This window comes from Apium graveolens, chromosome 9 (assembly GCF_009905375.1).
Source record: "Apium graveolens cultivar Ventura chromosome 9, ASM990537v1, whole genome shotgun sequence".
NCBI lineage: Eukaryota > Viridiplantae > Streptophyta > Magnoliopsida > Apiales > Apiaceae > Apium > Apium graveolens.
This window is the reverse complement of record NC_133655.1, coordinates 22680704-22694877: the sequence shown is the minus strand read 5'-3', so window position 1 is coordinate 22694877 and position 14174 is coordinate 22680704. Positions and strand designations below refer to the sequence as shown.

Genomic DNA, 14174 nt, shown 5'->3' with positions numbered 1-14174 from the left:
TGACTCACAAATGTACAAAAGCATGTAATACAAACAAAACCTGAAATCTAATAATTTTTCTGAAGCACATTATCTTTGATTGAAAATCTGATCACCTATTTAGGACATAACTTATAAGATTTTATTGTGTTATCTTATGTTGAGATTTTATTTTTATTTTTTTAATTTGGATTTTGCAGTATAGAACAACTATAATGAATGTTGTACAAAAAATGTTTAACTCCAGTTTATAATAAACCTACCACCTTTTACAAGCATATCTTTAACAGAGACTGTAAACTTCTTACTCTCCCCCTTCTGATCAAGCATTACCGATTACCAGTTTTAACACAAACTTCGATTGCGATACCTTGCTCTCGTTCACAATCAAGTCCATTCTCTTCTTTCCAAAACTTACCAGTAGGAAGCGCGGTTTAAAAGGTTTTCATGTGATATTATTTTTTTGAATATCACACCTCATTCAAGAACAAACATGAAAGATTGACTAACAGAACTTAAAAAACATCTACCCAAGTAACCCAACTCAAATACTTCCCATTTTCACAATGACTTCAATATTATCTATATCGATCAAAGTTGTCTTGAAACACTTCTTCAAGCTATGCTCTAGCGTAAAAGGACATAGTGAAATACTTCTTCAAGCTATGCTCCTAGCATCAAAGGACATAGCCTCAGTAGTTTTCTAAGGCCTTAGGTTACATATGGAAATTGGCTAGCAGGCACATACATAGATAAAGAACCATACCTATCACTCTCTTCCTTTAAGATTCAAGGAATTAATAACTTGTGCCAATACTTTCTCAGATCCTCCATCTTTCTCAACAGCCTTTCTAGCCTCTTTTCCCACATTCAATGCCTTGCCTCTAAATATATCATCTTCCATTAGCACCTTAACTTTGTCTCCAATCTCTTGTTCATTGATCAACTTCTCTCCACCCCATCCCCATTCCCTTTCCCACAATCCCAGTCCTGATTTCTCGACAACTTCAGCGTTTATCCTTTGATCCCCATGAAGTGGCCAAGCTAACATAGGCACTCCATGTAGAGCTGCTTCCATTACTGAGTTCCATCCACAATGACTAACAAATCCTCCAACTGCAGGGTTCTGCAGAATATCTTCTTGACTCACCCATCCTTTAACTACCAATCCTTTATTTTTCGTTCTCTCGAGAAACGAGTCACTTAGCAGTTCCTCCAACCCTTCCTTGTCTTCTTTATCCACTTTGTTACCTTTAAGTATCCACAAGAATCTATGCCCGCTCCTATCAAGCCCGTCCCCTAGCGCTCTTATTTGATCTTTCGACATAGCTGTTCTACTTCCAAAGCTTATGTATACTACAGATTTTGCAGGCTGCTCATTTAGCCACGGAAGCGAATGATCACCTTGAACAAGCCCATAAGGTGCAATAGGGCCTATTGGAAGAATAGGTGGAAAACTAGATTGAACTTCTCCAATATTGAAGGCAGTTATTGTCTCGGATTCAAAGTATTCGAAACTGTTGAGCAAGATACCTTTAACTTTCGAAAATGACACAATGTTCGACGCTAAAGTTGATGTGAAGAGGCTTTTCCCTGGACGAAGAAGTGGTGGAGGAATGCTTGATTTCGGTATGTCAGTTAAACCAGGGATCCGTATATAGTTCTTAGCTTCATTGTTTGATATTTCAGGACTTGTCAAGAACGGATAGTTGGCCATTAAGGATAAAAATCTTGCTGAAGTAGTCAAAAGTATAAAAGTTGGTATCTGAAGACGATCAGCAATGGGAATTATATTAGTAGCCAAGGCAAAGTCGGAGAAAATTGCGGTTAAGGGTGGTGATAAAGAAGAAATTAGAGGATGGAGGAGATGTAGTGAACGATTAGTAGCTTCCCAGTGAATAAAAAAAGGGTCATCAGGGGTTGGTGAATTAAAGGGAATGATATGAAAATCGAGGCGTTTTATTTGAGGATAAATCGCGAAAAAGGAAGCAATGGTGTTAGACTCTGCAGCAGAGAGTGTGGGTTGTGCAGTGATCAGGGTGACTGTAACATCATATGAAGTTAGCATTGCGGCGACACGAAGGAATGGAGTCAAGTGACCCATGCCAGCAGTAGGAAACAAGGCTATATGGGGCTGGCTGCTGCTGCTGCTGCTGCTGCTTGACATTGTAAAATTTTTGCAAAGAGAGTTGAGAGATTGTTTGGAAAAGCAGAGTAGAGCAGATGTGTAAAATTGAGTTTTGTGTAGCGTTGAAAGTTGGATGAGTGGTACATTTATGTTGGTATGATTTGAATATGGTGGCTGAGACTTGAGTTGTATAAATTTGGTGAAACGAGTGGTTTTTGAGTCGCCACATTATCACAGTTTTAACAAGCCCAAGAAACCTCCTATAAATTATAAAGGGCCGAGCTTCGTCCCTATTTAAAAAGTTTCAATTTTTTTTGGAAACGAATAGGTAAGGAAGCAAAATTAATGCAATGAAGGTACAAACACAAACTAGTAACAAAGGAAAAAGACAAAAACATGAATTCTTTGAGTCCTATAAGAAGTTCACGAATTATTAATCAGACAAATCAAGTATTTGAATAAACTAACACTGTGTGTTTTGACAATTTATTAGTCTATATTTTCTCGTTTAATATTTCTTTTTACTGTTATCGATGGAGCATAGATGCTCGAGTTTGATCTCAAAAATATATATGTTATGGTTAATGAGTTCGAGCCGAGTTTTAGCATATGCGGCTCGAACTCGGCTCGAATTGGCAAGGCTCGAGTTCGACTTGTTAAAACGAAAAAACATAAATATATGCTAATTTTTAATAATATTCCTAAGATTTTGAGCTTAAAATTAAACCCCAAATATTTCATTCATGATTCATTTGAATTATTTATGGATAATAGATTAAAATTTAATTTTTGATTGTGTCGAAACTGATAATAAGTTGGTCCAAGTGGGTCTCAATCATTTTTTTAAAAACTTTAATAATATTGTTCGCAAACTGTTTGTTAAGGGCTCGAGTTTGGCTTGACTCGTTTTATTCGATAAAAACTCGAGTGTAGCTCAGTTCGTTAACGAGCTCGAGTTTGAATACAAATTTTGTTCGATAAGAAAGCTCGTTTCAGTTCTTTAAGAAAAAAATAAACTCGACTCGGTTCGTTTACAGGCCGGTTCGTTAACGAGCTCGAGCTTAAATACAAATTTTTATTCGATAAGAAAACTCGTTTCAGTTTTTTAAGAAAAAAAAAAAGTAAACTCGGCTCGATTCGTTTACAACCCTAATCATCTAGTGGAAAACTAGATGGAAGGAAGCTTTAATTTATCACTTTTGACTGTCATGATATTATTTTATTTTCGTAACTCTTTTAAATGTTTAATGATTTTGATCATTATATTCATTTTCTTAAATCAAACAAGTGATCATTTTGATCATCCATACTTGCGTGGGTTGTTTCATTTTGTTATTAAATAATTATGGTAATTTGTTAAACTAATTTTAAGAATCTCTTGAATGTTGAATGACGGTCTTCATTTGTTTAGGTTATATTATGTGGAATTGGTTTCTAATGGATCTTGAAGTTTCTCAGTATGTATACATTAAGACTTGATTTGTACACATTAACACATTTGATGTAGAATGTTTGTAAACATTAATACATTTAATGTTATAAGTTCTGTTCATAACATTCGTGTATAGTAACTAAATGTATTATACAAAATCATCCAAAATGAATACAACCTAAAGATTACTTGAACGGCTTAAAAATAATATTTTAATGAAAAACAATCAAATGAAACACTTTACTATAACCATCATGTACAACATTAGCTCATTTTTTTTACTTTTAGCAACCTCATCATCAAGTCTTTCAACCTTTCTCGCAACCTCATCTCAGATCTTTCAACCTTATTCAACAATCCTGTAATTAGAATTTTTGATCGAGGGCATCAAACCAAAGATGATAGTTGCAACCCTTACCTTTTCAAATTCAGATTATGCTTTGTATATTATTCAATTTACAAGATAAAAATAAAGATGAAGTAAGTCCATACCATATAGAAAGAGTATCTTTAAAAAAAAATTCGTAGAGTTTAAATCAGTCCATGATATTCTGAATACGGCACTCCTCCCACAAAGACAATAGTAAGCTTTTATTTTTTTCGGTATTTTTTTAAACTTCTTCTTTGTTATACATTTTGATGATAACTGTAACCCATTAAATAGATTGGACAATGGATGTGTGCCCGTGGAGGGAATTTTTTTGAGGAAAAATAAGAGAATTTACAAGTTCTGCCGTATTATTCATGTCTTCACCGTCAATATTTTACTTTTTACAAATTTTATCAAAAATAAGGTCAAGACATACATTAATCATAATTTAAGATCAGAAAATATATTTTCATATTTTAATAATCCATGTCTACATTCATGATTGCTAAATGCACTAAAAAAATTCTCGGTCGTAATTAATAATTATTGTTATGTCGCTCATCTTTTTCTGTGCAAAGTTGACAAAAATCAGTAATACATTAAATACTTACATGGTCATGAATAACTTATCAAATCTCAATTTCACATGCAAGTTCTCCTGTGTTTATAAGCACTTCGTTGATTTTTTTTATAAGACATTTTCACTTTTGTACATATATTAATATTTTAATATACTTTGAGTGATTAGTTAAAAATAAACATTTTTAATAATATTTTATGAATTAAAATATATACATATTGTCTATTTTATTTACAAAAAAATATAAATAATAATTTTAATTATTCAATCAAAAAATATTAAAATACGTGTAAAAATCAAAACTCATATAAAAAATATTTTATTTTTATCTACCCAAGAAAGTTTAATCTTTTTTACCTCCTTCCCCTTTTTTAAGTACATATTTTTATTTTCTATAAGCATTTTTTTCTATTATTTTATTCCGATTACTAACATAGTTTACTAAATTTTGGGACTTACTTTTGTATGTTCACTTTTTATTTTACAATAATTATTATTATTTGAATTAAATATAAATAATGTTTAATTCAATAATAATATTTCCGTATTTTTCAAATAATTATATTACATTAAATTATTATTTTATCAAAAATGTCAGTCAATAAGACAATTTCAGTTAACAAATTAATGCAATTTGATTAGTTTTGATTAATAATAGATTACAAGATTTGGAGTAAATATTAAAAAAAAACAAAATATGTATTAGAAGCAAGTAATATGGTATTACATGATTGCTAAATGCAGTAAAAAATTGCTCCGTGCAGTAATCTGCAATTACAATTATATCCTTAACTTAGTTTCTGTGTTTACGTGGAAAAAGAAGCACATGGAGGAGTTCAAGACTGCATTTAATGTTGTTGGTGATGTATAGCTGGATTCAAACATAAAAATTAAATTTTAGTATTTATATTTTGTATTTATCTAGGGTTTTTTTTATATTTTTCAAATTTTGTAATTCTTTTGATCACAATGACATTTTTATATATTTTTTATTGACAATTTTTGTATATATAAAATTATTTTCTTATTTTATATAACTTTTCATTTTTTATTTTACATTTGTACTTTAAGAAATATCAAGCATAACTTCTGTTAAATATTTTTGAAAAAAATTGTTAATTTTAATTTTAATTATTATTTATAGAAAAAAAGTTAATTTATAAAAATATGTATTCCATGCACCATAAATTGAAATACGAATAAAAAGTGCACAATTATTTAATAGCAAAAATAATAGTATAAAATAAAAATATTTATTGATAGAGATGATAACTTAAAAAAGTTAATATATTATTATTTCCAAATTGCTACTTTGTTGTAATCATATTACTAATACTTTATGTGTCCCACAATATCTAGTTTTACATTTTCACTTATATGATTATATCTATCATAAATATCTTAATTTAAATTTTTATTCATCTATTCATTTGTATTTAAATATAAAATTGAACATGTATCATGAAAAATACTACTCCCTCTGTACCTCCCAATTGTTATCGTTTCTGAGAGAGTGTCCGACACGCATTTTAAGATGAATAGAAAGTATAGTTCTATAAGTTTTTTTAAAAATTTTATTTTTCTGAACAAAAATAGAATGTTTAAATTTTTATTAAGAAAAATATTTTTTTTTAAAAAAGTTAAAGAACTATATTTTCTCTTCATCTTAAAATGCGTGCCGGACACTCTCCCAGAAACAATAATAATTGGGAGGGACGGAGGGAGTATTATATGACGGATGAAGTAATTTTAAAATATTACTATTAAAAATTTAAGATAGAAATTTTAATATATATTTATAGTTACATCATATTTTTCTATTTATATATTTATTTAGATAAAATAATTTACTGAACAAATCTAGAAAAAATAATAATACTATAATATTAATGTATAAAAAAATTATTTATACACATGTACATGTAATAATATACACAACTTTAATGAGTTTAGAAAGATAGGATTATCTTAAAATGAATGAAAATTGATTAAGCCCTGCTAAAGTCAATATGGTACATTTAACAAGGTAGAAGTATTTAATACATTTAAGGGTTAAAAATGTAATTTCAGATTACTGCATGGAGTAATTTTTTACTGCATTTAGCACCACATATTATAAAACTTCAAGTTCAAAGGGATAGAAACCGTTATAATTTAGATTACAATCCATCAATTGATTAAACGCAAGTTTCATTAAACAAAAACTCCGGAATATTGGGCCAATCCAATATTAAGAATTCCGGAGCACGGTTCAGTAAAACATAAGACGGTGGCCGGGGTTGTTGGGTACTATGTACCAACACAGAACCATTCGATCCTATCACTGGCCACATCCATATCGCATGATCACAACATTCCCGCGATAACAGACTATTTTCTTCCTTATAATCTTCTTCTGCACAGAGGCTTTGATCAAAACCTGTTTGTGAATAGAATGGCGAGTGGCACAAATATCACAGATGTGAGTATGGACTCTTTAATCCACTGCGCCAGCTTTCTCAATCTTCAAGACATCTCCAATTTGTCAATCACCTGCAAATATCTCAATACACTTGCTTATTCTGATTCTATTTGGCGTTCCTTCTTCAGGTCTCTCTCTCTCTCTCTCTCTCTCTCTCCCTCTCACCCTCCCCCTCCCTTCTCTCTCTCTCTCTCCCCCCCCTCTCTCTCTGTCTCTCTCTCTCTCCCTCCCTGCCCCCCTATCTCCCCCTCCCTCTCTCCCCCCCCTCTCTCCCCCCCCTCTTTTTTTTGGTAATTTGAAATGAAGAATTAATTATTATTAGGAATTAAAAATTAATTGAAGAATTACCTCCCTCCCTCCCTCCCTCTCCCTCACTCCCTCCGTTAACAAGACGCCTATATATGTACAGTTATTAGTTAAAATGATAGAATATTTTGAAATTATTTGTATATATAATATCTGAAATTTGTAGTGATAATTGCAAATTTCTTGACTTATGTCACAGGGAGAGATGGCCGCAACAAGCACCTCCTAGCATCTCAAAACACTCGAGTGTTAGAGAAGCATACATTACTAGAAATTCTGCAGTGCACCAATTTAAATTTGTTGACCCATTTGTTACTGATTATCATGTCGAGGCAAAGCATTTCGACAATTTGTTTGTTAATCAAGACAGGATTGTATTCTCACAGGTACTTGGTGTTCACTCTTTATTTAAATAAATATATTGGTTTTAGGATCCATTTAATATACAATTATTTTTGCATTGTAGGCTGCACTAGTGGTTTTGCAGCTTTACTGATGTGCATATTTTTTTCCTTTTCAAATTCATGTATCGTGTTAATGTGGAAGCAACTTGTTGTTACCTCTTTCTTTTGTGTTGAAGTTATATCTAGTTACAATAGGAAGTTGCCACACGGATAATATATCGGAGATTGTAATTACATGAACATGGAAAGCAGGGATGGAGCTAGAATCCTTAGATGGAGGAGGTGGCAGAAAGAATTTACACCTTATATATGAAAAATGCATTATATATATATATATTAAAAAATTTCATTGTATTGTAAATATAACTTGATTTTCACATTAATATACATATTTTTTAGAACATCATTAATTTTATAAAAAATGTACAACTTAAAATATCAGATGAGAAAAATGTTACTAATATTTTAAACCTGTTTTTCCAAAAAATCCAGAGTTTGGGCGGTCACCACTGTCTGCCACCCACGAGCTCAATCTCTGATGGAAACTACTCTGGAAAATGCACAAATTTCTATTAGTAAACAGATAAGCTATGAAAAAGAAAAAACCTTGAAATATACTAACGTAAGGTAATATTCTGAATAAGTTTCAGTTGTTATCTAAATAAGTTCTTTGTTTTATAAAGTGTATAGTATGTGTAGTACAATAAGATTATTAGGTGTTTGAACCCTTTCCGTGACTCTTAGTACCCTTTTTATAGGGTATTTTTTTATGTCCTCAAGCCAGCAGCAGCAGCCATTTGATGAAGTATGTTAAAAAAAACTATTTTTACTACTAGTATGATAATCCTTGGTGGGCCTTGTCCTGAATCTTGCTACTCTCTGTCCAGTCCTCCTATTTTTCGTTTTACTTTCAGTCCTTGGAATCCGGGGTCCAACAACTGTTATGTTGTCTTTTAGGCGTGATCAGGAGATCTTTCTAGGACAGTGCAAATTTCCTTGTACTAAGTGTGTGTGATGAGCATACTGAGTCTAACTATTGTTTATTTATCAGATAAGATTGGTGAAAGTAAAATCAAGCTATGTTGTGTAACCTTGTTATGAATGTATATGCCATCCACCTAACTGTGTTAGACTGGTAGTAGTTCTTTACTCTTTATTTGAAGTCTGTAATGATTCTGCTTTACATTTTTTTTAGTGTTTGGATAAGTTAGACAAATTCTTTTGTATGAATCATAGGTTTCACAGAGTGACACGCTGGCCTTGTGGGCTTTTAATGGGTATAATGGAATCCTGGTATTTGTTTGTTTAAGAATAATGATAATTGGCTTCTAAACTAATAATCAATAACATGTCAAGGAATTTCATCAAAATTATATAAAATTTTCAGTTTTGTTAATGTTCATTTTGCATATGTTATCAATTAATACTTTTAAGTTATATCCATAAACAGTTAGGTTTAAAAAGCATCCTAACCTGTGAATTCATTGACAGCCTAGCGACAAGGTCCCTCCACCTGGACAAAAATCATGGACAAATCCTCCTCCTTGTATACTTGAAAACTAGTATTATGAAAAAATGTTATGTACGGAAAAGAAACTTGACTTTATTTATGTGATTAGATGCTAAAGGTTAGTTTGTTTCAGACCATAATCTTAATCCATCTCTGCTTGGTGTCGTAGAAAATTTTTGTGGAAAAATAATTGACACATTGTCATTATTATCTTTCACATCACTACCTGAGAATACATTTTATAGGAAATAACTAATGATAGAATCATTGACATGCATTTACTTTGTTTTACTTGGAATGACGTCAGGGTCCATCGATAAACATAATGAACATTGATAGCTCCCTAAAAAGAAGAGAGCCTCTTCTAACACTACGTGATCATAATGCTCGAGTCAGTTGTATGAGGTAAGATTTTTTATCATAATACTTTATGTTCTTGTTGTGATATTTTTCAACTTATATAATCTGATATGTCCAAAATATACCTCATACTAAACCTCCTATCTTCTTCTCTCTCTCTCTCTCTCTCTCTCTCTCTCGCTCTCTCTCTCTCTCTCTCTCCCTGTCTCTCATCTTTTTATTCTTATTTTGTCTTAAATTGCATGATTAATTTTTTTTATAGGTTTTAGTATAATATTAGTACTCTGGGATTTTAGTTATTAATGTTGAACCAAGTCGTCAAAATCTTGTAAATGATAGGGGTATGGGAGCTGGATGCGGTTGGTTACTGGTTTTGTACTTTACCTTCCAATTATGATTCACCTTAGTGGGCCACTTCTTAACTTTTCGTGTGGTGAGGTATTGTTGAAAAGTGGGTCTGTAGAACGCATACACACATACTTGGTATATATATATATATTTGTGTATGAGGTGGTGTTATCTTCTACTCATGTTCCTCATGATCAAATTTATTCTGTAATTAAGCGGGAACCTACTTTGTGATATGACACATCGTTTTTATTGAAATTAACACCAAGTGTAAAGTATGTTTGCTAAGAAAAGAAAACTAAAATTGAAGATTTTGTATCACGGTTTGATGTGTTGAATACAACTAAGATTGCAAGATTCCGTTGGAGGTCATTAGTTTAATCACATGTTTCGTATATTACAATTTTGTAACATTTTGATTTTATGTGCAGATTCTATTCTCTCAATGAAACTTCTTTATTTCGTAGTGGAACACAAAGAAATGAGAAGGTCTTGGTAACATCAAGTTATGACCACTCCATTCGCCTCTGGTGGAAGGTAGCGTGTAGTAATTCATATATATAACTGGTGATATATATATGTATGTATAATATACGCATACATACATATAATGTTAAGACATTGAAACTAATCAATTTTCTTCTTCTTCTTCCAAGTATGTTTTCATAGAATAAATGAACATTCTTTACTCTTCTTCTGATGCTATCCCCAGAACCAACTGGCAGAGTAAATGTGTGAAATTTCTGCCACATATGTTATAATTTCAAAAACAGTTACATATTTATGCACTTGTTCATGCACATATTGAGATATATGTTTAGATGCAAAATGAAGCTCTCATTAATGGAAGTATAACACAGGGAAGTTGCCAGAGATGTTTCAGAGGTCACAGTGGTCCAGTTACGACACTCTCGGATAGATTATTGGGTGAAGGTACTGGAAAAGTATTTGCTAGTGGAGGTGACGATGGTACTGTTCGACTTTGGTCACTAAGCTCAAGCGGAAAGCGCGGTCAACATGCTTTGAAAGCTACACTTTATGGTCATGGGAAGCCATTAGCACTGATGTCGGTTGCAGGGTAAGGACTTGTTTTTTTCACATGTATCTATTCACTGTTACCATTGTCTACATATGTCTTATATGTTACCACCACAGTTGGTTTACTAAATCAAGTGTGACAAAGTATATAGGTGTTTGCATTATCAAAAAATTCAGTCGGTATATTAAGAATGAATTTTCATGTAAGTAAACATTACCTAATTTAATTAAAAGATTTGTAATTACTATTGAGTTCTGGAATTTTGCTTATTATTGTATATATTTGCTAACTTGCTTTCAATATGTTTTTTTGCTTGAATTATCAAGTTAATTTTTAAGTTGTTAGGGAATAAGAGTCAAGGAACAAATAAATTATGTTGTTATCAAAATATACATACCATTTGCTTTCTCCAAATATAAAAAATGTAGCCACGCTGGAAGCAGTTCAAGTGTGTCACTATTCGCAAGTTCACCACCGGTCCGGTATACTAGGAGTTGGTACTGTTTTATTGCAGAATAAATAGTTTGTACTCCTTTGTATCTGAAAATAGTGCTACTTTTTTTTTGCTTTGTCTTCCCCCTGCTCTGATAATAAGTTTTATGAATGATTTTACGATGACAAAATGGCATCAAGAGAAAAAGGTAGCTTAAAGAAAGGAAGAATATGAAGGTAGCAGTGTTTTTCTTTCTGTACAATTTAGTTGCTAAATGATTATTATAAGATTGCCCAACTAAGATGCCACTATAGCATATCTAAATAATTATGTCACACTAACCGAATAAGTTGACTACAGATTGTTTTAAGCCTATTGAAACATACTGTTTGATTACTCTATTAATTTGAACTTGCGATTAAATAGTAAGCATACTAATTGCATTTTTTTCTGATTCCAGGCACAAAAGTTCTCTTTTGGTGAGCATGTCCAAAGATTCAAAGGTAGTGCCATCCTTGTTATATAAATTTGTAACTTGCAGGTATAGATAGTCAGTTTAGTCAAAGAGATGTAACTGGATAGATATTTCTGATTAAATGAATTCATATGTGCTCATAAGGTACATAAACTTTTGTTAGAGGAAGGGCCAACCGGATCTATATTCTAACATATAGATCCGGTTGGGCCTTCCTCTAACAGCTTTGTTGGTAAGTCAAGGCTAGTAGTGCATTCTCTAGAAAGTCTTTTTCTTATATAGTATTGTGAGCGACAAGTTAGTGATAGATTACTTTCAGGGAACAGTTTAATATAATCTTGTAATAGTATGTATCTTGCCCTAGATTACTTTCAAAATTTGTTAGTAAACATCATTTAACAGCCGTCATTGAAATTAGGTGAGGCTCTGGGATACTGCTACATCATCTTCTAGTTCTTCTTGTTGTGTTGGGATGACTTCAATACCTGGTGCACCTGTTGGCTTGAAATGCAATGAATCACTTCTTTTTGTAGCTGCTGGTTCTTCTGTTGTTGCAATTGATTTGAGAACTATGAAAAAGGTTTTCAGCACACCTTATTATCAGCCAAGATTGTATTCATTTGAAATGCTTCCTTCTAAATTTTTAATCTGCACTGGTGGCATGAACAGGTAAACACCGAAGTTCTAATAATATCTTTTTGAATAATACTGAAAGTGAAAATTACCTATATTTAATGAGGAATGTTTCTTTGACAATCTTTGTTCTTATCTGGGTAGATTTTGTAGCATCAGTCACTTTTCTGCGGTTACTTTGGTGTTGAAAAGTCTTTGCTATCCCATTCACCTTTTCCCTTGGTTAAAGCATATTAAGTGTCATAATTGAAATAATTCATCTTCCATCCTACCTTCTTATAGGACTAAATACTAATATAAATATGTGGATCTCTTTAAATACCTTCAGTACATTGAAAATACTAAGAATTTCCCAAACTAAATATTCTGATTTCCCCCACAAAGTAGTTAGCTTATGTTTAAACTTAATCGTTGAAGCTGTGAACTCAAGGTTTCATACTGCATTACTATAGTCTATGCATACATGTGGGGAGTGGCCTCATAAACATAACTATTGTGGCATTCAAAAGGAAAGTTAAAGATCAACTTACGAAATCTGGCTGTTATATGATTTTGTTGCTTCACATCATTGAAAAAAATGCAAACATATGGCATTCTTCCTTACTTGATCCCATCATCTATATATTACCGAATCCTTCCTTACCAAGTTATATTTATAAATTATAATTATAAGCATGTTCATGACATCATGGTAGTATGCAAGCGGTCAAAGTTGAAATGCCTTCGTAAAATTCAGTTGTTCAAAGAAAAAGATATTTCTTGTACTTTATAGATGCTTACAAAATGCAAAATATTGAAAATGTAGTTGAAGCTTGCAATGTGCAGTTTCTTTATTTCGAATGGAAATTTGATGAACTAGTTGCATTTCCACAACTTCTTTTTCTTTAGTGTTGGTCGGTTTATTGCACCCATCTGAGTTCACATTCGTAGAATATAGATATTCAAAAGAAGAATAGGTCTACCTGTTAGGTTCTGTTGCAGCAAAATTGTCTTGATAGATCATGTGGTAGTCTTTGCGGTAGCTTCTTGTTGACCTTTGTTACAAGATTTTTTATAGTCTGTAACTGAAATTCTTAATATATTACTGCAGTGCAATGCTTTGGGATATGAGGACATTCTCTGAGACAGTAAAAGCAAAGCCTCTAGCTGAGCTGGATGGGCATATTGGTCCAGTCAAATTTTTACACTTGGATTGGTATAAAGTAGTTTCGGGAAGTCCCGAGGATCAATATGTCAATGTTTGGGAGTCTGACACTGGTCGACAAACAAATATCTTAGATTGCAACCCTACCGATGGTCTGAATTCTAGCACAGGTTGTTCTGCTATGGCTGTTAATGGTTGTCAAATAGTCACCGGTAGCTTCACTGAAGAGCAGGGGGTTATACGGTACAGGGACTTCAACAATGCTACTAGTCATGTTTTATCAGAAGGAGATGAAGGTGGTTCAAAGTTTTGGGGTTCACAGTAACTGCAGTGACCGTTGTGAGTCTGATAGCTGAACATGTTTTTTTTGCTGAAAAACTGATAGCCGAACATGTTTCCTGTACGTTGTAAAAAAGTAGTAGTAATCAATATAAGTTTAAGCATATTTCTTTGATAGGAGTTTGTTGTTTTATAAAATAAATTAAATACTTTAACTAATACAGATCTATAGCTTCTGAAATCTTTTACCTTGTTAGTGGTTAATTGTTGTACCATGTAGACTCTGGATTAGC

At 32.2% G+C, this 14174-nt stretch overlaps 2 protein-coding genes across 2 annotated transcripts; one reads left to right on the top strand and one right to left on the bottom strand.

The window, feature by feature from the left end:
• Positions 1–224: 224 nt before the first annotated feature.
• On the bottom strand, positions 225–2252 carry LOC141687519 (UDP-glycosyltransferase 13-like). The gene has a single exon (XM_074492825.1). It carries the CDS (start codon positions 2144–2146, stop codon positions 749–751), a length of 1398 nt encoding a protein of 465 aa, XP_074348926.1. The 5' UTR covers positions 2147–2252; the 3' UTR covers positions 225–748.
• Positions 2253–6662: 4410 nt separating this feature from the next.
• On the top strand, positions 6663–14058 carry LOC141683523 (ribosome biogenesis protein WDR12 homolog). Its single transcript, XM_074488259.1, has 8 exons — positions 6663–7078; positions 7456–7642; positions 9478–9575; positions 10310–10415; positions 10739–10956; positions 11811–11853; positions 12244–12494; positions 13549–14058. The coding sequence occupies exons 1-8, from the start codon at positions 6924–6926 to the stop codon at positions 13925–13927; spliced, it is 1437 nt and encodes a 478-aa protein (XP_074344360.1). The 5' UTR covers positions 6663–6923; the 3' UTR covers positions 13928–14058.
• Positions 14059–14174: the final 116 nt, after the last annotated feature.